A 25,028-nucleotide genomic window follows, 5' to 3' on the forward strand; every position below is an offset into this window, starting at 1 on the left:
AAAAGTTGAAAATAATTTTAGTAAAGACGGAGTCAGAAATACTATCATTGTACCTTTAAAGAAGTATTTAATGTTCAGTTATTTGTTACGCAGGTCCGGTGTGGGGCTATCAAAATTTCGAGGATATAGAAAAGTTAATTTTTTTTTTATAAAATAATTGTTCTCTCTAGCCGTTTGTACCCCTCGATATATAGCCTACCATGAATCTGATTTTCTTCCAATTTACTTCTACACTTTGCAGCTTCATTTTAAGTATTTAAAGAAAGTGTTTGTAATGCCGAATACGAGATTGCCGAGGATCCTCGCACAGAAAATAATTAAATATAATATTTATTGGCACAAGGATAACCTTGATTTATGTATTAAGTATGGTGTTACTTTTTCACATTATGATGACATAAATTTGGATGACATTCTCTCTAATCTTTAAACACAATTTCGGAGTGCAATGGTTGAGAGGGCAAATGAGTCCAGATGCTATTGTTTATATAAAGATCCAATAATGCTGGATCCAGCTGGCAGGCGCTACATAAGTGATGTGAATAAGCTGAACTTCATAAGAGTGATCTTTAAATTACGTGGGCAATTAATCTCTCTTAATAACAATGTAATTAGATCAGAGCAACAGAGACTATGTGCCCTGTGTAACAGAGAAGAACAGGAGGATTTATACCACTATGTAGGTGTCTGTCCAGTCCCTGACCGAATGTAGAGTAAAGTGGCTGAGGATAAAGTATCTAACTTTTCCGAAGTCATATTCCTGTTGAATGGTGGAGGATGGAAACAGTTATTCTAATACCATATTACCGCTTACAAGTATCGGGCTTTTCTCATAGCTGAATACAACAGCTAATCAATTGTAAATTAGAAGGAATATTATTTTTTAGTTGAATTTTTTTATTTTTTCAGTTATGTAAATGTACCAGCAACTCTAGGCTGACGGTAATTTACCAAGCCTATTCTATTCTAATATTCGTAACACGATTTTTTTAGAATATTAAATCCTAGTGAAGCTTTTAACGCTTTTAATATTTTTTGGTTGATCGAGTTAACAGGTTAGAAGGTTTTAGATTCATGGAAGGTTAGGGTTCTTAAAAATAGCATTACGTGATTTTTGAATGACTTTAATAAGATTGTGAAACCAAACTTACAATAATAAAGTTGTTGTGTGTTTGATTATAAAATGTGTTTTATATTTAGTAATTTCATCTTAAATTATGTAGAACGTAATTTCAAGACAATGTTAGAGCCAAAAACACATTTTCATATTCAAGAAGATCGAAATATACATAGTTCTGTTGAAAACTATTTTTTTTTTTTTTGAAAATATGACATGATTGCAATACTACCTCTTCATAGAACGGCGGAGAATACACCGTCTGATTCATTTTTGTTTTGTGTTAATGTCAGTGACCAAGATTAAGACTTTTACAAGGAATGTGCTACCTGCCCCCGAAACAAAGTCGAGAAAGAAAGGTAGAAAGGCTAGCGGTAAAGCTCCACTAAAAACGCTGAAGGTGCCACCTAAGAAGATGTCGATTGGAGGTACGAGATCATTCAGTAGATTTCTTCTCTTTTTACAATGTATTTTTATTTTTTTAAAGCCATTTTCAGGTAACAGAAAATAAATCTGTTATTAAGTTCGTAAGTGAAATATAATGCACTGTGAATGACTACTGCATGCCACCTTTCTGTCTTCCAAAAGATAGTTACAATAGCAGTCATATTGTGCAATGTGCGCTAGAGGATTCAGAAAAAGCCTTTTGTAATACCGAGGTGTCACCCGAATAAATCAGAGAATTTTATAAATATATTTATCTGCTCCTCATGAGTCTATAATGTTATCTAGCTTTTTATTTCACTTTTGGTTGACAGCAAAAAGTAGTAAAGCTGCAAACATTATTGCCAGAGATGCAACAATAAATGGGACTACGACTGAAGGCAAAAGACACCACACGAAAAGAATGCCATTATTCACCGCTGGCGACATTGCAAGTCCACCTACAGGTAAATTAAAATTCTCATGTAATTTACTATACTTACTGTTTCCAAATTGAGTTTTCTTTAGAAATTCAAGTTTTGAAGTCTGCTGAAAACTGGAGACTGAAGTCTGCTAGAGTTCAAACTTGGTATTATTGTTGCTTCTGTTTCTAAGTTGTTCGGCTGAAATCTATCATCCAATGTGCAACGAAGAAAATGCAATTTTCAGAATGCGTGATCTCCGGTAAAGTTTGCTTTAATGACATTCTTTAAACCTTTCGTCACTTCGTTTTGTTGCTGTATTTTCATAGAACGGTTAGGCATTGAAGGCAAATAGGAGTATTTAGCCTGAAATAAATTTCATGAATGTTTACTTTGTGTATCTGTCGGTGGCAACGAAGCTTAGAAAAGCTAAACTGTTGTCTTAAGAAATGTTAGAAATAGTTCGACGTTTGAGCGAATATTTTTTATTTATAAACGTTTGCTGTTTGTAAATAGACGATCAAATAATTAATCACAGAATGATGTAACAAATTATATAAAATTATACTTTAAAAGGTATGAGTGCAAAGCCAAATCAATAAACAGATCAATCGTGTTTCTCTTCATTGTCAGTGTATGATAAATAAGTACATAATGTGTAGATGTCTGTTATAATTATTCCACTTGTGCCGAAGTCGATGAGTAAATAAAATATTAGCCTCTGACTATCGCAGTCCACGCGTCCAAGAATAAAATCAAATATTACGTAAAAACAAAAGTTAAACAACTAAAATTAAACCATTTTCTTTAAGTAACAGCGTTGACTATAAAATACGGAAAATGCTGTTAATTTGAAGAAAATGGGCCAATTAGAAATGTAGTTATTGCAGTATGGGAGGTGTGACTGTTCATGCCAGATATTTCTCTGTTCTAGCTGTGGAAGGAGTCGAAAAATATGATGTTGAAATTACGGAATGTGTCAAGCTGAAAGTAAGTGCTCCTTTTAATTACTAATACTGATTTATTAAGAAATGAGGGCAATATTTTCTCTTTCTGTGGGTAAAGATAAGGGGAAATCCTGAGTAAGAATATTATTCTAGTGGGGGTGGGATATGGACCGTTTTTAACAATCCTATTCTGGTATACGCTATGTCCTGGGAGCGAGCGTTCGAAGTGGAGTTTGCAAGGAGAAAAACTTGTGAACATGCATCTCAAATAGTTTGTGTTTTGACATCGTCTAGTGCGGTCATCGTGTCTTTTGGAGAAATTAGTTCTTAAATCCAATTAAGACCTGATACCTGAGGTCCTTAGACCACAGCTTAGGCCTTATGCACAAAGAACCTAGGCCTTATGCTCACGAAATATAAGCTTCTATGCAGACTACAGATAATAGAATTGGTTTGACAATACTTACTAAGATTACTATAGATTACTAAGATATTATAGAAACTAAGTTGGTGCGTTCTTTTTTCCTCTTAATCCTCCATCGACTGGGTTCAGTTATGTCCACTAAGTTTACGACAGTTCTTTTACATTTAGTTTATGCTTGTAAATGATTAATGCGATTTAAAAAGTGGCCGAATTGAATCATTTTTGCATCATTATTCAAAAGACATTTTTTTTAGTATGTTGGTTTTTCGTTTTCAGAAAGTGATTAAGAGAATAAAATTTTATGATCAATTGCATGGACATTTTGGTTATCCTAAACCACTGAAAGACGACACGATGTATGCCTACGTACTTAGGAGATACAACGCGCCAGTGCCCTTATTTGAATGCTACAAGGAAGCAGAAGCCGAAATGCCGGGGTATTTCCTAGTCGGCACTTTCAACGGTAGATTCCCCAGATGTATCTACTATACACTCAAGGTGTGTACAATGCCTCTCCGATACCATTTTAATTGGTGTATAAGCAAATTTACTTCTAAATGAAAAAGGAGCTTGATGAACTTTACAACCTTCAACATTTTATTAATTTTCAGACCCTGATTGTGTTTTCATACGAATTATACGCCATTTCTAATGCTAAGTTTAACTGGGAAACAATTGTTTTGTTTTTTCAAAAAATATCGCAGTCTTATAATAAATACTAATTTTGTATTGACTAAGAGGGGGAAAAATGAAAAGATGTCCTAGATCAGCAAATTGCCCGATGTTGGTTTAAAAAACTTAATTTTGGGATACGGCCTTTGTCCAAAAAGCACTATTGTGTGTTTTTTTTTTTTGAAAACTGTCGAGTCAGATCCAAGTCACAATCTGAAGCCCATGTGTTTGCGAAACAGATAGTTTCTAATTATACCATTAGCCGCTGTCGCCATATTTCAGGAAAAGTTACAGAATGACACTACATACTTAAACCTGAAAGCGCAGCCAGTAGAATGATAGTGCATCTTGAGAATAGTAAGTGATTGGAAAGTGTTTAAGCGGCGTTTCTTAATGTTGCAAGAAGGCTATTTGAGGTTTGGTATTGTATTTCTGGAGCTGTGAAAGAAGGAATCAGGAAAGTCCCCTTAGTACCTTTCATGAACCCCTAAACGTTTGTGCAAATAACTAGGAAGAAATAGAATACTACACTTCACAGTACAAATATTTTGTACATGAAAATGGCCAGTATTAGGGTCGTTTATAACTAATAAATTCTTAACAATATTTATATGAATTTAATCAGGGAAGGGATTAGCTATGCGGTTAGCGTATTGGATTACCACGCGGAGGTCCCAAGTTCATGTACCACTCTCTTCTTGGTTAGCGCTTGCGTATCCCAGTAAAAATTATGTTTCAAAAAAAAAATCGGGAATGATCCAAGAGTCAAACTTTAATCGTCAGAACGTAGCTGCTGTAAGGTGAAGGTTCATTTTACAGCAATATTCAGGTTTTTTAAAAATTTGTGTCTATCGAAAACTCATTTTGAGTTAAAGCACTGAATAGATGAGAACGTACAAACTGAAGTGAAGTGGGTAGGGTGAGTGGAATATCTTGAGTTTTGACCTAAAGCATTCAATCGAGTGCAACACTAACTTTTCAATTAAATAAACTCCAGCGAAAAGAATAACATACAATTATGAAGATTAAAACAGGTTTGACTGGTTTGCCTACAGATAAGGGCATTTATCCGTGCCTCAGGAAAGTTTGACAAAGAGATCAACATGATTTTGTTTGCCTACACCCAGCAACTGGAATTCAAAATGTTAAATGCTTTTTATTTTTAACAGACTCATTATTTATGCATAAGAGACTGCTTTATGGATCCATCATACGCGGCCATGGAAGAAAGTAGCTATTTGAAGCATCCGGATGATATATTACGAAACATGATGTACCCGGCAGAACTACTGACTAGTCCCACACATCTGTCCAAACTGCTTGAATGTCAGGGAGTCGACAATTGTCTTGTCTACATGAAATCTATCAACAAAGTGTTGATGAAAAAGAAAATTTTAAAATTAAAAGAATATATCCAACAAAGCGATCTGGAACACATTTCACGATATAAAATTGATCAACTTATCACGTAAGTGTTAATTATTTGTTAATTTTCACTGTTACTATTGTTAATTCCCTTCAGATCTTGCAGATTTTAAATTTCACATTTCACTGGACATATATAAACATAAAAACTATTATATAATATATAAAATATTTTAAAATTTTTCTTGTTAAATACGTTATTTTTTATCATTCGAGATCCATAACACATACCTATGTCGCCACGATAGCCGAGCGGTCAGAGACGTGGCTCGCAAGGCTTAATTTATTGGGTTCGATTCCCGATCTAGGCCTTAGATTTTTATTAATTTAATATTAGAAGTTCATGTAAAATACTTTGCAAGACGATTTCGTCCGTGACACCTATTTAGGTAGTAGATAAAGCCGGCCTGAAAAAGCAAGCATTATTTCACTTTACGATAACACACGTTTAGTAGCTTCTTTCAACAGAGTACAACTGTAACTAAAAGTCTGTCCCCCAACACGCTAAGTAAACTAATTTTGCCGCCATTTTCATCCTTTATCTATAATACAGTTAATTTATTTGAATACCTTTGAGTACTTTAGGAATTTTCGGCCAAAAAAATGTTGAAATTCTAAGAAAAAGCGCTTCACGTGAAATCTCAGAGTGTACTCCACAATGTCAAATATTTTGAAATGGTTTTTTACAACAAAGAAAACAAAAATACTGTTTTCCAACTGGTGTTTAGATATAGACAGGTAAAGACCTGAAAAATAAGGAAAAGAGAAAATATGTTTTTTATAATTTGTCAATTTCAGAAAGCAGAGAAAACATGACGTGAAGAAGATGTACTCATTGAGGACTATCTTAACAGGTGATGTAAAAAACCCGCGCTACAAAGATGTAGCCCATTTATTTCTGGAAGCAAGGTATAATATCTACGTCAAAAGGAAAATAGATCCGCTAGTGGAATTTGCGCCAATAGCCGAACCCTTCAAAATCCACCTACTTGAATCTCTCAACGAAGTAATCAACGCAGTCAGCAGGTATAGCGACTTTAAAAAGAAAAAGTTGTTTTTTTGTCTTGTCTTGCTTTTACTCTCTTTCATTTAATTAAAAGTCTCCTCAAATAAACATGTATCTACTTTTTATAGATATACTGAAACCAAGAATTGGAGTAAAGTTATATTATCCTCAGCAGATGTAGGTCTTTTTGCGTTAATCAACAAACATGGTTTACAACGTAAAACACAGCTCAAAATTCTTGAGGAAGATGCTAGATTTGGCGAAGCATTGATAATTCACGTAGTTCCTTGGACAAACTACATCAGTAATATTTGTAATCTGTTAGAGGTAAATAGCTTAAAAAAACGAAAAAAAAGCAAAGGGAAAAACATATAATTAAAATGCTCAATTCATTAATGAATCTTTAACAATGCTTTTTGTAGAATACTGATCTGAGTAAGAATATACTCCAGCTTTATTATGCATCCGAAAATACGTATATGATAATTTGGCCAATTCTTGCACATGTTGAAAAGACTGCAACAACGAGAAATATAGTTAAAATCTTAAAATGTGTAAATCCAAATTTGTATATGCAATTTATTAAAGCAACAAAGCGATTGCGGCTGAATTTTCGACGCTTTTATTACACTGCTCTGTTTATGCGACCGTTTTTGGAGGATATTAAGGTAAGGAAGCCAGCAGCGCGTTTATTAAGCTATGCATACTTTTACATCTTATTTTGGGTGAAATGATATATTCATTCCGCCACTTTCATAATTTGCAAAATTTCATCTGAAACTTAACTTGAACAGGCCTTACAAATGCAGAGTTTAGAAGCCACTTTACAAAGCTGCACAGACGTCAAGTGATTTTTATAATGCGTCGGTTTTATGATGCGGATTTCAAGAAATAATTTTTCTAATAATTTTAAAACAACTCTGTTAGGGAGCGAAGTTATTGGTTCCTCCTGTAGTCCAGTTTTACTCAATTTTTTACCAGCCTCAGCAACGTCCAACTCAACTCTTCCTCAATTTTAGGTTGAGCGCCTCTAATTACTTTCGAACGTTCTCCTCTACATCTCTTCCTGTCGTGGCATATTCTCGTCTCTCCTTCAAAGTAGAGCTGTGATGATCCAAATGTTAGTAACTCTGCTACTAACGATGCTGGTGTTATCGATCACCACTGCCATACTCAAACAGCCCATACGTTGTACTCTGTTAACATTATTTTGGAAAATTTCTAGAAAGATGTATTTAAAAATTTCTGTGACCAAGCCAGTCGATGCGCCGAAAAAAATAGGGTTTCTGGAGACTGTAAAGGTAAGGTCTAATTTTATTAATTTATTGGAATATTTTTCACAGATGTTGACAGCAAGTGAGAATTTGAACTCTCTGGAGAATACCTGGGCAAATCTGAACACATTTTCTACAATGCTGCGTACCTTCTATACTAAAGGACATTTGAACTTCAATCAGTTGACATCACTTGAAGAAACGGAGAAGTTTTCTGTTGCCAGTATTGTACTGAACATTCATGAAAAACTCGCACCAATGTTTATAAGGGTTTGCGAGAAATTGTTCTACGAAAGTTGGCCCAAGTAAATAATTAATTAAATTTATTTTGAATTGTTAATAGTTAATGAGAATAGTTAAAAATGGAGGCATTAATAAAAAGACCGGTATTTTAATTTGAGTTTTAATTAATAAGGACATACAATTAAAATTCTGTCGCTGCATTTCGATGTATCTACTTAATAATGGTGCAGCATTGATCAATCAAAAGTAACTTTTTATTAAACCATAGCTCCTTCCGGTCACCATTTGTGAAAGTCCATTGCCAACTTTGAGTAGACTTTGAACACCGACTTCTTAAAGTGTCAACGCGTCCTAAGTTAAAGATTGGTTAATGCATTGAACTCTAGCGTGCCCTTAAATTTTCTCTTCCTTGGAGCCTCTTATAGCACACTAATCGGTGATAGATAGAGGTGTCTGTAAAATGAGACAGCACTGTTCTGAACCCAGCAGTGTACTTAAAAAAACTCCGGGATCCCATGATTCCAGATGTTGATTGGAAATTATGTAAAAAAAAAAAAGTGATATTACAAATAATTATTATTTTGCAGATTAAAGTTAAAATGTCTGGAACGTTTATGCAAGAAAATTCCAAAATTACTAACAGATTACAAAGAATACGTCGATATCCAATTCTATGATTTCATCTACGGACGAACCACGGAGAGACAACAATACACCCGCTACATCGACTCAGTAAGGGAGCATTGTTTGAGGCTCAGCATTATGGCCAAGGTCAGCAAAACAATCTGTTTTCTTGTTCTCTATAGGTTTTCTTTATGGTACTATCCTGGGCCCAATCTATTTATGTCCATAAATGAATCTTCTTCCCATCTTTTAGTATCAATCTATCCATAAGGCGATGATGCCTATCCACACCATCATGGGGAATTTAAACTTACTGCGTTAGGGGGAATCAGATAATAAGACAACATTCCTGATGGGTATAGTCCTGAGCTGAGTGTATAGGAATAGAACCCAAGTTTTCGTCAACAATTCCATGCCCTTTCCAAGCTATTGGCTTTGCAAGCAAAAGAACAAAAAACTAAATTCGCATTTTATCCTCCCTTAGACTTTCTAAATTGACATTTTATTGTTGGGTGCGACACGCCTAATTTACCTGAAGGTATTTTGGCGCTGGTGCAAGATTTAGCTTCAGAAGTTGTCAGAAGTGCTGAATCCAAGAAAAAGAGACGACTTGGATCTCTTGTTGAAGATTTTGAATCAGACATGAATAGCCTGTGCAGAAACAAACTTTTTGCATCAGTTGAACGAAGAGAGATCAAATGTTTACGCTTTTAGAGATCCCAAACTTTCCATTTTCTTAAACTCATCACTAGTATATTGCTCTTTTTTCTTTTCTTTGCAGGTACTACGTTATTTTAAACACATATTTGGAACATTATTCCCAACATTACCACGTATGATGGTTTACCAAAATATGCTGAAAAGCAGCCTCCGTGATATAATGACTCAGCTATTTACAACACGTTTAAATATCTTTGAAGTGAACGCAGAGGAGAATGCTGCGATAAACGAATGGTTCTGGACAGCTATACGTCAGCTGAGCGTGTTGGCGATAGATGTCATAGATCTAACGTTTGAAAATCTAGCGTGAGTCTCATTTATTTTAATAATATCCACTATTAAATTCCTGGATCCAGGACCGTTTCTAAAGCCATTAATTCCTAGCGATAAAGAAAACCATCAGTTAAAGCAAGAAAAAAATGTAATTTTTGAGCGTAATCTGTGTTATCAATGGTTATCGAAAATAAAATATATATTTATTTTTAGTAATTTTTTGAAGTTTTTCTCCTTCATAATCAAGTTGTCTGTTAGGTATTGAAAATGTGAAATTTTTCTATATCTATTAGAACACCATTGCTACTATATGTATATTTTTCAATCTTTTAAATTCATTAAACAGTAAGGCTTTTTTTCTATATACTATTTTCCAGCAAAGAGTAGCATTTCCTTGTTTTATAAAAACACAAAGCTTTTTTGGGGACACTCATTTTCCACTTTTATGATTCTTGGGAGATATACAATGTTGATTGGTTATGTACTTTTTTTCTAATATTGGTAATGTATTACATAAAAATCAAACCAATTAATAATGCCCACATCAAATTAAAACACACTCCAAATCTCAATTTGTTTAAAATGTTCTCCTTTTTTTTATTTGTATTTAAGACTTTTACAACTGCACATTAAAACTGTCCGGTAGGACAGTTGTATAAGGGTTGATCGTCAAAAACTGCACGAAAAAGCGTAACGTTGAAAAACACCCAACTTTGACAATTTTTTTCTATTTTTCTATAAAAGATATAGAAAAAAATTTTCTTTAAAATAAAGGGCAAATCCCCTCCTTTATGACTGTAATTTTTTTGCAACCACCCAGATCTAATAGGTTTCGAGAAAAAAGTTGCCGAAAATGAGCAAAAACCGCTTTTTCAAAAAATGTTCTTGTTCTTGTTCTTCTTGTTGTTGTTGTTCTTCTTCTTCTTGTTACCTTTTTTGTAAACAACGTAGCGCCTAAACGCGCGAACCGATTTTCATGAATGAAGTGTCATTCGATTCGGAATTTTATGTAGATGTGCCTTTTGGGGGTCTCGATCCTGTACATCGAATGGGAGAGGAGTTAGCCCCCTTTATGTAAGGCCTCCTCCAAAATTATTATTACTAATTACTCTATAAATCTTGGCCCGATTTTGATAAAATTTGGTAGGATGATAGGGTTAGGGCTCCCCTACGTAACATTAAAGCGGCGATCAGCTCTTACACTTGTTAAGGGGAAGTATAGCAATCGTTTCAAATTATCGACACGTGAACCGATTTTCATGAATGAAGTGTCATTCGAATTAAAATTTTGTACAGATTTGCACTTTAAGTGCTTAAAGTCTCGACGCCGTGCCTCATAAGGAGGGGAGTTCGCCCCACCTAAATAAGGCCCTTTCTAAAACTATTATTACCAATATTTCTATAACGCTTAGTCCGATTTTGATAAAATTCAGCTCGAATAAGTGGTTAAAGCTCCTCTACCTTGCCGATTCTCTTGCTCCTACTAAGAGGAAGTACTGCAATCGTTTAAATTATCAATGAGTGAACCGATTTAAATCAATGAATTGTCGTTCGATTAAAAAATCTTTGCCTCTTTGCCTTTTAGGGAGAAGTACTGCAATCAAGTTTATTTTTCTTACTCCTCTTAAAAGGAAGTACTTAAATCGCAGTTTAATTCTGCTATTTACGTACAAATACCTTCCTATGTTATTCAAAACGCTTTTTCAGAAAAATTGTTATTGAGGATGGTTTTGAGGACCGCAACTATAATCATTCTTTAAAAAGATCTCTCCAGTGGTAGTTACGGTTCCGACTTAACACCTTATCAGGTTATAATGATAGAATTGCTTATTCCAAATTTTAAAAAAATCTGTAAAGCAGGTATGTAACTTTGTGAAATAGACAAAAAGGAAAATCTATCCAAAAGGTACAAAAATCTCCTTAACAAAAACTTACAGTTTAAAATGTTAAGTATAAGGGTTGATTAAACGCCAAAAGGTACACAAATCAGCAAGTACCCAACATTTCATTAATACTTCATTAATATTTAAGTAATTTTGCTGCTTTAATTTTCATTAATAAGTTATTTTTTAGAATTTATTAGATGTCACAGACCCTTATGCTGGCCACTTCATTTATAATATTTTTTTGTTATAATTATGATAAATCACATATACGTACATGCATGTTAAAGTAGAAAAAGACAAAGTTAGAGTAGGCTACTGTCTTGAATTCGTCTTACCGAAATATTCGTGAGCACAAATAACACACAGTTAATAACAAGTAGATTATTCAACAACAATTATTGATTTCTCAATTGTAATTTAATTTAGTCCCCCTAATTTTACTTATAGTAAAATACTGGAATAATTAGCTGTCCTAAAAATATGCATATCTTATTTATTTTATATTACATATATACAACATTGTGGGAAGAACATCTAGATTGAGAATGTAATTGAAGAAAACTATATTATTTGCGATAAAGCCAGATAATTATTACCTATTATTATAAACGTTTGACTACTACATAAAATAGCAATTACTTTAATCGAAGAATGAACTTAAACCGACGATTTTTATTTAAAAATAAAAATAAATAAGTAAAATAAACAAAATCATTGATGTATGTTGGTGTAAGTTTTTTCTAAAAAAGGTTTTGAATTTTTTAGCCTCATATTTTTTTTTTATTTTTTATAATGTTTTCTTTTTAACCTGTAATTAATAGTTTGATTATTAAAGATAACTAGATATTACAGTCAATCTACAGTGCTAATTGAACATATATTTTGTAGACGAAAATGGCCAGCATAAGGGTCTGTGACATCTAATAAATTCTAAAACATAACTTATTAATGAAAATTAATGCAGTAGAATTACTTAAATATTAATGAAGTATTAATGAAATGTTGGGTACTTGCTGATTTGTGTACCTTTTGGCGTTTAGTCAACCCTTATACTTAACATTTTAAACTGTAAGTTTTTGTTAAGGAGATCTTACTAGATGTTATACTTAACAAGTAAAAAAAGATGAAATATGCATAAAGCATATTAAGTTTTTCTACGAACTGTATCCAACTGACACAAAGTTCAAAATTTAAAAAATATTTCATTCTCTAGGAGTTCCCTGCGGACATTGAAATACCTAAAATACCATGAAAAGACTAAAATTCAGTTCTTCTTGCGTGATGAGCTAATGAGTAAATACCCAAAGATAATGGACAAATATATAGAGGAAGCAAACGAGTTTCACGATATCCTTGTTGTAAGTAATGTATGTTATTTTTCACCATTTAATATTGGAGTGCCTAAATAAGTGGCCGTTTCCTGACTAAAGAAGTTTCGTGAGCTTTCAAATTTATCAACATCTTATGTTTAGAAACACCATATTACAATAAACTTTAGACCTTGAAATGTAGGTCGATTTAGGCAGTAAAATATTCTTATATTTACAACTGAAACAATAGTGCAAAACATACAATAAGGTTAACTAGACCAGTTACGAATAATTAATAAACTAATTAGTCACAGAGTTGCACTTACACGTGCTTGGCTTCACATTACACGATATGTTCCCTTTACAATTAAAACCCAGATTAATTCTTACACACTTGCACTGGCTTTTGACAGCAAATTTTAACAATCATTTTAAGTTGGTGATAATTGATAAAAAATTACCATTTTGCAGAGATGCTGTCCACATCCTCCTAGGATAAAGGTTTTTCCATTTTACACAAATCGTTTGTACTATTTGAGATTCATTGCGAGTGCTTCTTATGGCATATTTAAAAGGATAACCAAAGTACCAGAAGTTGCTAATTCTAGTCAAACAGTTCTGGTAAGTATTTTATTGATCTTGCATATTTTCACGAACATTGTGGTGTTAAGACATCAAAAGTTTAAGACTGATACTCTGTAAGTGATTTAGTAATGAATAAAAGAGAGATTTATGTCTTTAATAGGTCAAGGCTATTACTAAAACATTTGAAACTGGCACAAGTTATAAAGCAAACATTTCTCTAAAACTCGGTAAAGAATTCAGTCAAATCAGAACAATAGAATGAGAGATATAGAGGTTAAAACTTCAACGATTTGCAAAAGCTTCAAAATTTTACCTTCTATATCTCATGAACTATTACGACTAAAACATTGAAACTTATACCAGTTATAAAGCTAACATTTCCCTACAATTCTGTAAAGAATTCAGTGAAATCGGAACAATAGTACGGGAGATATAGAGGTTTATAATTTTAACAATTTACAAAACCTCCAAAATTTAACCTTTAATATCTCATGAACTATTATCACTAAAACATTGAAATTCATACCATTTATAAATCTAAGTTTTCTCTATAATTCGGTAAAGAATTCGGTAAAATCGGAACAATAGAACGAGAGATATATAGGTTTGAATGGTTTACTCCAGGGATCCTAAAAGATTTATTTCAGCTGAAAATAGCACATAGAGAAGCTTTATCCACTCCTGCGAGCTAAATTTTATCAATGTCGGTATAAGATTAATAGAGCTATTATTATTAATTGTTTTACAGCGTGTTTTGCTCGCGTGTTAGCGATGCACAGCGTCGAGACCTCTATAATGAAAATCTATATAATATTTGAATCAAATGACGCTTCATTCACGAAAATCGGTTGACGCGACGATATGTTGGATGAATGCAGCACTTCCCCTTAGTAGGTGTGAGATCAGGACGTCGCTTTAATGTTACTTACGGGAGCCCCAACCCTTTCATCCTGCCAAATTTCATCACAAGCGGACTGAGATTTCCAGAGTTATTTGTAATAATAATTTTGAAGTAGCCTTACATACATGGTGCTAACTCTTCTTCTATTCGATGTATAACTTCGAGACCCCTAAAAGGCACATCTACATGAAATTTCGAATCGACACCTCATTCATCAGTTTGCGCGTTTAGGCGCTACGTTGTTTACAAAAAAGGTAACAAAAACAAGTACATTTTCTGAAAACGCGGATTTTGCTTATTTTTGGTAACTTTACCTCTGTTTTGTCAGCGTAGTTAAAAAGAAATTACTTTTGTAAACGTACTTTTGCTTTATATTTTAAAGAAAATTTGTGAATTTCATCTTTTATAGAAGTAGAGAAAGTTGGGTGTTGTTCAACGTTCCCTTTTTTCGTACAGTTTTTGACGATCAACCCTTATACAACTGCCCGAATTGACAGTTTTAATATATACAGGGTGACCAGAGTTATATGCTCCACCCACTTTTTTTTTAAACGGCAGTAAATTTCGAAAAAATAAAAAACACGTATTTAATCATTTTTAGTCTAGTTTATTTTCAGTGATTGACCCATTTTTTTAAACCCGGATATCCCGAAATACAGCAACCAACTTTTTTTTTCAAATGGAACGTTATATTTTTTTTTGCATATTTTTATAGTATTTGAGCTCCTAAAAAAATAATTATCTAAGATAATACTAATGATTATAATAAATACTGATAATAATAATTAAATAATAATATTAATAATAATAAAAAAAAACTTCATCAGTAAGAGATTTTTTTTAAAAAAAGTCTAATTTGCTTCGTTCTAGGGTGAAAAATGGAAGAATTACAATGTGCAAAAAGCGGCCAATTTGGAATACTTGTACATACAGCAGTTCATAAAAAGATACAAGAATGATTTCAGTGACATATGCAGCACAAAATGTTTACAAATTTTTCATAAACCCGGAGGTAAGAAATTGTTGTCAAATGCCTTACGGGTATAATAGATGGTGGTAAAGCACTGAAGTGGTAAGCAAGAGATTTCGGATTTTTGATGATGCTTAGAGAATGTGGTCTTAAGTCAAAATGTTGTGACTACAGTTCATCATAGCGTCCACTTAAATCAAATAGTTTGCTTTGTTAGTATTTTCTTCCTTATCATTGCAACCTCCAAGTCGTGCACACTTGCACTCTCTCTGCTGAATGTATGTAATGTTGTTAGGCTGGAATATCTGCAGAGCAGTTTCCAGATTTCAGCCAGTGGATTTGTTTTTCTTTTACTGGAGAGTTCTGGCTGTCAATACAGCTCACTGTCCGCTGATATTGGGGCAATATAGTAAAAGAAAGCGCTTCCAGAAAGAGGCAATAACTGATAGACCTGGGAGCTGCTGGATCAGCAAGTTTAGTGCGAGATGGAAACATGAAGTCAGAATCTCTACAAAACACTGACTAATCTACCTCTGATTATGGATCAGGTCTGGGATACTATAAACAAAACGCGCTACCACGGATAAAATCAAATGTATTATCCAAACCTATTCTTCTTTTTCAATTTCAGGATTCTGAAATTCCAACAACTGTTCAGTTCTTATCTTTTCATTCATGTATATGAGTTCCAAGTTAGTTTCAATCGCAAGGTAGAACCCCTTGTGGCGCACTTTGTTGGTTATGTGCTGGTTGTTAACCTGTACAGTTACGATTTTCTCGTATCAGTGTAAACGTAAACGCCAGCGAAAGCACCATTCAATTATTAGAGCAAATTGTCTTTACATATTTGGGGATGCGACCAGTTTGCGCATAGAGTAGTGGCATTGTTAGCCTAAATGGATATCAATGTGGATACGGGTGCTGCCGAGGGACCAAGAATTCTGCCTTGCGAGACGCCTGGTACCTCAGTTATAACAATGTACATAATTTTTTTTTTTATTTATTTACACAGAATCAGCCGACACTGTCGTAGGCTATGGTGCAGAAGATCTGAACAAAGCGCACCCATTTTGGGAAGAGGGCGGCAGAGACTTGCTGTTTGATCATGACCTCAAGTTTGTAATCAACTTTGACAGCAAGTAAGAATTCATCTATTTTTACTTTCTCCTACTAGATAAGGTAAGTATTGTAACCTTGCCAAAATTGGGAATCCAAGAAAAACATTTTGTAAATAACCAAGTTGCCCTTCACTAGCAAGTGCTTGGTACTTGCACTAGTACCGCGTGGTCTAGTAATTTACAGCGGATTTTATGAACGAAAATGAGTTTTAGTCAGAACGAACAACTTAAAACTGATTTCTGTTGTTATCTATCTTAATTGATATTTGTGCCTTTATTCATATTGTTTAATATAATTATGGCTGAAACATTAAGTAGTTTGTAATTACCAGTTATTTTTCCCGAGAGGGGTGCCCGCTCAAACGACAACCCTCGGCTCCAAGCATGATCTGTCTTTGACCTTCGCTTTACATTCAACGAATAAACCTAACTGAATTCTGACATCATTTATACATCTGACGCCCTCATTTTTGCTAACCCTTAATGCTCTCCACTTGTATTTACTGTTGCTGAAACGTATTAAATTTATTAAGCGCTTAAGGATTTTGTAATTATTACATTAAGAGAAAGTAGTATAAGTGTTTCACGACGGATTTTTGTTCTTTTCAGATACTATGATTTAATGTCAGAAGTTAATCAGTTACAGTCACTTGGATACACGCTACCTGAAGAATTTGAAAATATATTGCCGCATATGAAATCCATTGTCAAAAAACTTCAAGTGATGTCGTTAACTTTGAATAAAAATGACAAACTCTACGAGTCTCTACCTAGACATCATGCAAGTGTATCTAGTTTCTACTATACTTATTTATTTATTAGGAGTCATTAAACAGTTAAGCTTACATCAACAACTGTTCAACATTTCATATTTACAAGAAAACTGACATTTCCCTACTGTGTTTAATTAATCTTTATGACTTACAAAAATTAGCAAGTAATTTACACATTTCTGTGTGAAAAACTGTGTTAAACAGTTAAATCAAACAATTCACGCTACACTTCTACTATTCTACGAACTAGTCAAATGAAGTGATCAAGGCCTCTAAGCTCGGTGAGAACCAACAGGGTTTAATAAAAAGTTGATAAAATCTTTTTTTTTAACTAAAGAAGTTCTGTGGACTTACTAACACATGTCTGGTGGGTGTGAAACAAAAAGGGAAGATATCCTGACATTAATAAGTTACTGCTGGGCGTTGGTTTTTTAAAATTTGATAGTGATGATATTTGGAAAAAGGAGTTCGGCACTATGGTGCGTTCAGGCTTATCGGAAGCATTTTCAGACAGGTCCAACGTCCAACAGCCAAATGAATAGTATAGACTCATAGAAGTATCATTTGTTGCACTTAAATGAAACCCCCCAAAAATAATTTTTCTTGGAGAAAATCGATGAAGCATTTTTAAGAATATCTCAGCAAAGAAATGATTTTTCCATATCTTGCGATAAAACAATTTTGGCCTCCACCTTGGTTCCTTTAGGAAATTTGAAAGAAAACAAATTCGAAGTTTTAACGTGCTGCAATAAGTTAATTAATTAACCTCTTGTTTATTCTTTTTCAGGTTACACTACTTAAACCGTACATAATGCCCCTAGATGTGACATTGCGTTATGCTTGTAAATCGTTCACCTGGGGTAGGTCTTGGCTGGCTTCATGGATGAAGAGTGTTGATCAAAGGCTTATGATCATCAATAAGAAGAATAGAGCAATCACAGAAACGAAAAAGGAAATAAATAAAACTTTTAAAGAACTGCTAGACAGCAATTTTAAATTTCCACGCGAGATTCAATTACCTCAGGTAAAATTAATGTTTTCGAAAATCAGATTTGGTTTACCATTTTTGAAATAAATTTTGTACTTAAACAACTTATTAATAAAATTCTAAATTTCAAGAAAAATTAAATACTAAATTACATAAGTTGCTAAACTGCTAAGAGAGTCATATGAATGTTGTACAGCCAACATTTTTAAATTATAGAAATACTTCAAAAACCTTGAAAGGGCCAAAAAAGGGCGCCAGTTGTTTTTAAGAAAATGTCTTTCGAATATTACTGAAGAAGTGGTTCGATTAGAATGGGAACTTTATGGAACCCATACCGGAAGCCATGAATTATTTGCTGGATTTTATAACAAAGTTGAAAATACTTTCAGAGACTGCCTTGTACGGTAAGCTTGCCCTAAATTTGAACAATTTTTTTTTAATTTAGAAAGACAAAGATTCTATCCGTTTCCTTTTAATAATAAGAAGTAAAAAAAAAATTACCGATTTAATGAATGAACAAAAAATTATAATTTATATGGGCAGTAGCAAAAATACTGCGGCAACCAGACAACTTTATGAATATTTTTTAATGCTTAATGAGTTTAATGATTTCACAATGATTTACAACAAGCAAAACCACTCATCAACACTTCGCCTCAGACAGTGTTCTTCTTGCAGCTCATTAATAAACGATCTATCTCAGTACAAGCAGTGGCTAGATGGAAATATAATTTCCAGATTCATCATAGAACTGGAGTTTGTGGAGGGTAAAATGCGCACTAAACCAAATATGAACCTTTTGCATCAACTTCTCGCTAATACCCTATTTGGATTAGTGAAATGGTATTTATTTTTTTAATAATTTTTAGTGTAATTTGTTTTTATTAACATTAATGATATTTACTATATCTATACCACTAGGCATTATTTGGGTAACCAAATTTTTGATGAAAATTGACCATTTAAATTCTGGCAATAGGTGTAAGAGATAGGCATGAGGAATTGTAATAATAGGGGAAGAAGGCGGGTTCAGCGAGCTGCTCTTGATTTTCTCTTCCCGAGAGCTCCTTCACAGGTGATGAACAGTGCCAGATGCTGCTAACACTTGAGGCGCCAGTAACCTCATACGTATGTTGAAAGAGAAAGTGTCAGTGTTCTCGAACTTTTCTCGAAAACAGTTCCAACAATTTGTATCAAGCCTACTATGCTCACTACTTGTATAACGAACAATCACATATATTTGATACATTTTTCCGGAAAAAATGATAAACGGGTATTCTGGGGCGATAGATAATATTTAAGATGAAAATCTAATTGCGAATTTGATGGTGGCGCTGCAGGATTGTGGATAGTATAGCTAGTCAAATTTATTTATTGAAAAATGTGATTTATGGCAGGCCTAACCTCTTACTCAGTTAAGGAAAATTTAGTAAGTAGTAGGCAATGTAGCCTATTGAGAGAAAAAGTCATTACACTTTTAAGAACTATATCCGTTTATTATAACATAGTGTGTCAGTTTTACTATTCTACTGTTGTACTGTTGCAGTCAATCAGGATTACCACGCTGGCTAAATTATACGGCGCATCCAGTGCCCAGAGTGTTGAAGGAAAGCTGCATTTCATTCTCGATTAATAACCGATCCCCGGAATGGGAACGCCCTATGTGGTAATATATACTATTAATCACATCACTTTAGAAAGAATAGAATTAGCAAAATTTTCCTGTAGTCTCACTGTTTCTTAGTGGCGATTGATGTCTTTAACCATAGATCACTGGGTGCAGGCCTGTAATGAGCTTACACGATTTCAGCCAGTCTGCCAAACTGAACTGTTTTCCAAAGAGCTGCTTTATGTCCAAAACATCCAAGTTAAAGATTATGTACGTTATTCAAATACCAAAGGTCACTTTATTTAATTCAGAACTAGAGATGATAGTGTGGTCCTAGAGATGGATCATCAGAATGCGCCATCAGTAATCCCTGCTTGCGTAGCAGGCGACTAAAATGTATGTGAGAACATGTCTATGATTGCCTAGGGATATGATGTAGTAGTTTTATCTAGATTTAGATCTAGATTCTATATAGATTATTAGTACTTTCATGCTACATTAGTATTATATAATAATATCTTCTAGATCTTGCTTTTTAGTGAAAATCAATCATCAAAAAGTGGCTTCGATAATGGACACACTTCAGTTGAATTTCAATTTTTAGTATCTAAGGACAGTCACTGAGAGTAATTTCTTCTTTAATTCTTGTGATTATGTTTCAAGACGTGTTCCATTTCAATTAAAATATACCATTAGTTATTATCGATAAATAAAAATTATTTTTATTACGATATAAACATAAATGAAGGAATTGTTTTGCAGTGAGTGAATACTGTACCCTAAATATTTTCAACAGTCAGAAAGCCATTTATGGGGACGTTCAAAATGGTAGTTAATATTCTTTTTACCCCTCAGATTTATTTCAGCCAAACAGCTTTTTAACATTTCTTTCCACATTACTTCATCTTTTGAATCGCTTCTCTAGCCGTCAGTTCTCCCTCCTACTTCGTTATTATTTGCTCCTGGGTCGACCTTCTCCCCTTGGCTACTCAGCTCAGAATCCCTTCTGAAAGCTTCGATTGAAATATAAAAATCACAAAACTAACCGAATTAAGCGCTCCTAATTGAACCGAAAGAAAATTAAGCCGAATAACTGTAATTTACAAAGTTTTTTGTGCATCATGCCAAAAGTTTGACAAATTACCGCTAAAATTGTATGGAAAGTCAGGCTCTACTCGCAATCAAACTACATGAAAAAAAGTTCATTTATCTTTTGCTATTGTTAGAGAATTACTTACAGTTTTTTAGTTACAGCAAACACAAACACTTAACATATGCAGACCAGATTTTAAAAACCGCTTTTCATACTCCGAAAACCTTTAACGTATATTTTCCGTAAACCAAAAATAGAAAATCTACACTTGCAAATCAAAACGTTCGGATTTTGAAAAAAAAATGTGATTTACAACTTTGAGAATAGAAGTAAGAGGAAGTGGTGGTGGTTCACACTAGATTTTATTTGAGGCTAAGCTATTGTGGCAGAGTAACAATGTCACGTTTGTTGGAGAAAGTGCTCAATCATTAGCCAGGCTTGGAGTCAGCAATTTTCAAGAACTTGCGTTTCATTTTTTATTTATTATCCTTTATTTTATTTTCTAGCTTTAATAAAATTACCCCAATTGACAATTATTATCCCGAAATGGGAATATTTTTAACAAACGAAACTTTATCACCGAGATCATTGAAAAATATTGAGAATGAAAATATTAATAAACACATAACCAAATTAAGTTATAAATTTTCCGAAGCGCATCTTGCTAAAGATTATATCGGTTATACAGCATTCAACACAACTTGGTGTAATGCTTGGTGTGATGATTTGCCACAAACAGATTTTGATAGAATTTTAACCGTTAGTGATGATGAGGGTTCTGAAGATGGCCAAAAGCTTAATGGAGCAGAAAAAACAGATTATTTTGCTAGTGAAACGTGTTTATCACTGAAAGAATTCCTAAGTTCCTCGGACAAGGAGAAAGAAGAGGACACGACTGAGGAACTTGGTCTAAATGAGATGGCTACTCTATCAGCAAAAGCAGCCCAGATACCCATCAAAGAACCTTTATATTTTGAAGAAATTTCAGATGCTGAAAAAAATATAACAATTCTATGTTCAGTTTGTTATCAGTCACAGAAAGAAACTGAAGAAATTGAGAAATTTCAGGAGCAATGTGAAAAAGTAATCAACCATGAAGTACTCTCTGATGTTTGCGAACAATTTGAATCGGAAATGAAGGAAATCACTACCGATTATCAACCATTCATTAAGTTTGATTCGTCAGATGAAACTGTATATTCATTTAATTTCGCCAAATATCTGTACGATACTGGTACAAGATCTAAGGACGTTTCGCTAGCTTATGAATCCACAGCACCATCTGAACCTTATAATTTAGTCGATGCAGACATAGTAAATAGATCGCACGTACGGGCAATATGGTGGCAATCGGTGGTTGATAAATCTGAAGTATTGATCAGAGAAGTTGATCTCGAAGAATTAGGATTAGACCAGGTATCCGTCTGTACTGAACACAATGAGAAAACCACCAATCTTGAGAATATGACGCATAAACTAATTCTATTGTAAGTTTAATTTGTTTATCTTCAATTTATTTTTAATATATATACAACTATGCCATTTCGTTAATATCTTTTAAGGTGATCAGAAACGTGCCGAAATTGCAAAATTGTGATACAATGATTTAAGTTGAAAGTCCTCATCAAAGTAAAGATTTTTCTTCGTTCTTTTTTTTTTTTTTTTTGGCGTTTTCTCCCAATAATTTCTTTTAAACATTGCATACTTAATTTACATTGTTTTTAATTAAATTAAACTATATCTCCAACAAAATTAATCATTCATTTTTATTCTGAATTTTAAAAAATTTCCATTTATCCAAAATGTTTAATTTGAATGAAAAAAGTTTAATGATTTACAAGGATTGATTTTCTTTTGCTAAAAGTTTATATGCAGTAATTACTGAATTCTCGTTTTAGGAGAGAGGAAACTACTCAAGATCGGAAAACTGTAGAGAAACTGAGCATTTTGCCAAATATAAAGGGCTCTCAAGACGCTGGCGAACCGTTCGCCGAAGGGAGAAATGTGATCGATCGTAGTTTATATCGATATTCCTATGATTCTCACATAATAACCAACAAGATAATATTCAATACAATATTGCAGATTGAAAAGAAGTATTCAATATTCATTCAGAATATAAATAGATGCCAAATGAAGTGAGTGTAAACATTTTAAGTTTGTTTCACGACTTAATCCGTTGCTTATTTTTTAAAAAGTGAGATGCGTCCTGTAATGGTCTCTGTCGGGATCTGGATTTCGCACCAAAATTGGCTAGATCCACCCACCCGGACCCCACCCAATACCTGAATTTAAATTAGCAGTATTTTAATTTTTATTAAAATATGTAGTGAATATATTTATTCACTATTTTAGCCATTACAAAAACTGACCTTTAGTTAAAACTAAAACCAATATGATAAATGTGTCAACCAGTAATTTTAAAAAAGTTATGTGAGTTTTCACATCACCAGTTGTTCCCTGCTAACTGCTGAGGAGGTAGAAATTGGGAAGAGCATTATTTAGTTATCTCTGCCCAGGTATCATTCCCTTTTAACTTTAGGAACCGATTTTTTCTTATTTCCAGGTGGACAGAATGCTTACAGGTACTGTTGGAACAAAAAGCTAGATACGAACGATGTAAGCCGACCTTTGCACAATCTTTAGGCGAACTAGAGGAAATAGAACTGAGCATAAAGGCATTATATAAATTTGGAACATTTATGGATGTAGGATGTGCTAGGTAAAATTTAGATAGTAAAGTTTTGACTTTTTAAATACTTTACTTTTATTTGTTTATTAATTTTTTTAACCGAAAATGACATTTTGAGGCCCCTTTAGGGTTGTTATGAGTGAAATTCAAGTGAGTGCTCATAAAAGAGTTTTGGTTTGGTTTTTAGATTGGAATTCCCAACGATTTTCGAAACGTGCCAAAGTGTGTTGCTATGTTCGCGAAAGATGCATCTACACACAATGATTTCCAATATAGAATTTTTCCTCACGAAAAATTACCGAGCAATTAAGGTAAGCTCGAATTTAATTTATGTCACTAGTGTTGATGTAACTTGTATTGATAACCAATAAATAATAAATAATAATAAGGAATAGTGACAAGCTCGGTGGTTATGCCCTGGACTCCACCAGAGATCCCGGATTCAAGTCAACCTTCTTAGAAGCTTATTATCATTTTGGGTCGCACCTTTATACATTCTTTAGAGCTTTCAAGCAATAATCTCCCAACGATGAACAGAGTGGCCCGCAACGAGAGATCACAGTTTTTGACGCTCCTTTCTTTCTTTCAGTATTCAGTGACCGCTTTAAAAACTGAACTCACATCTCTAAGCTCGTTCCACATCATCATGAAGGCCATAGACCAAATTAAGAACATCTCTAACGATGTGTGGTGGGAGTTCTGGAAGTGTAACGTGGAGATTACAACGCTGGAATTGCATAGGTTATTCGTAAGTATTATCTAGTACTTTGATGCCTGGGCTGTATAATATTATGAGATATTAAAAAAGCATTGCAGAAGTCGCACTTCTCTAATTAGTAATTTATTACAATGACCTATAGATATAAAAGCGAAATAACATGAACTTAAATTTTTAAGTTTAAAAAAGGTCAATGTTAGCACTTTGAGATTTGTGTGTGAACCCCAAATTCACATTAATAATTTAATTAATTATTTACTGTATAACTTACAGGATGTTACTTTGCTGAAGAAATTGTGCAGCGTAATGTTCAATTTGTGGGAAAGAGCATGGGTGATCTCTTATCTCCGCAAGTAGTAAGTGTTGATATATTAAATTTATTCTTTATTACTTATTGCACTCCGCACAGTTTTTCACTCATTATGTACTCTTATATACTTTTGCTTACAAGTAGTACATGGTAAAAAGAAGTAATTACTTCTTCCACTAGTAATTATCCAATGGTAGTTACCAAATTTTTGATTCTTTACCGTTGGAGAAGCCTCCACCAGTTTGCTCAATTTTTTGCAATGTTGAAAATATAAAACGGCAGTTCCTTGAATTTATGTTTAATGTATTACAAATCTAAGGTTAATTTATTGTATCTTATTTTGTTATTTGATGCAGTTAGTTGCAGGTATTGGCTTGTCAGTTACTGTATTTTTGATGGCAAATAAAGTTGTATTTATCTGAAGTAAAATAATGGCTACGTAAAATAAACGTAATAATAAATTAAAGAAATATACAGCAATTTTTTAACGAGTTGTGTATTATTT

The 25,028-nt window shown here is 33.5% G+C and overlaps 1 protein-coding gene across 3 annotated transcripts; it reads left to right on the forward strand.

The window, feature by feature from the left end:
- The first annotated feature begins 607 nt into the window (after positions 1 to 607).
- On the forward strand, positions 608 to 25,003 carry LOC141459161 (uncharacterized). 3 transcript variants are annotated; one of them, XM_074137875.1, is made up of 26 exons: positions 608 to 1,545; positions 1,876 to 2,007; positions 2,897 to 2,952; positions 3,610 to 3,831; positions 5,175 to 5,473; positions 6,229 to 6,456; positions 6,565 to 6,763; positions 6,859 to 7,104; positions 7,780 to 8,015; positions 8,541 to 8,724; positions 9,359 to 9,603; positions 12,670 to 12,814; positions 13,238 to 13,387; positions 15,123 to 15,264; positions 16,235 to 16,361; positions 16,950 to 17,127; positions 17,901 to 18,137; positions 18,318 to 18,505; positions 18,780 to 18,944; positions 19,648 to 19,767; positions 22,702 to 22,941; positions 23,370 to 23,525; positions 23,683 to 23,806; positions 24,085 to 24,243; positions 24,487 to 24,569; positions 24,880 to 25,003. In XM_074137875.1, the coding sequence occupies exons 1-26, from the start codon at positions 1,404 to 1,406 to the stop codon at positions 24,881 to 24,883; spliced, it is 4,407 nt and encodes a 1,468-aa protein (XP_073993976.1). In that variant the 5' UTR covers positions 608 to 1,403; the 3' UTR covers positions 24,884 to 25,003. The 3 variants fall into 3 exon arrangements, with proteins under 3 accessions (XP_073993976.1, XP_073993978.1, XP_073993977.1); XM_074137876.1 differs by having other exon boundaries at positions 609 to 1,545; positions 16,950 to 17,121; XM_074137877.1 differs by lacking the exon at positions 3,610 to 3,831.
- The last annotated feature ends 25 nt before the right edge of the window (positions 25,004 to 25,028 follow it).

The sequence above is a fragment of the Rhodnius prolixus genome, unplaced genomic scaffold, assembly GCF_049639745.1.
Source record: "Rhodnius prolixus isolate KJV_2025 unplaced genomic scaffold, Rpr scaffold_11, whole genome shotgun sequence".
NCBI classification, from domain to species: Eukaryota; Metazoa; Arthropoda; class Insecta; order Hemiptera; family Reduviidae; genus Rhodnius; species Rhodnius prolixus.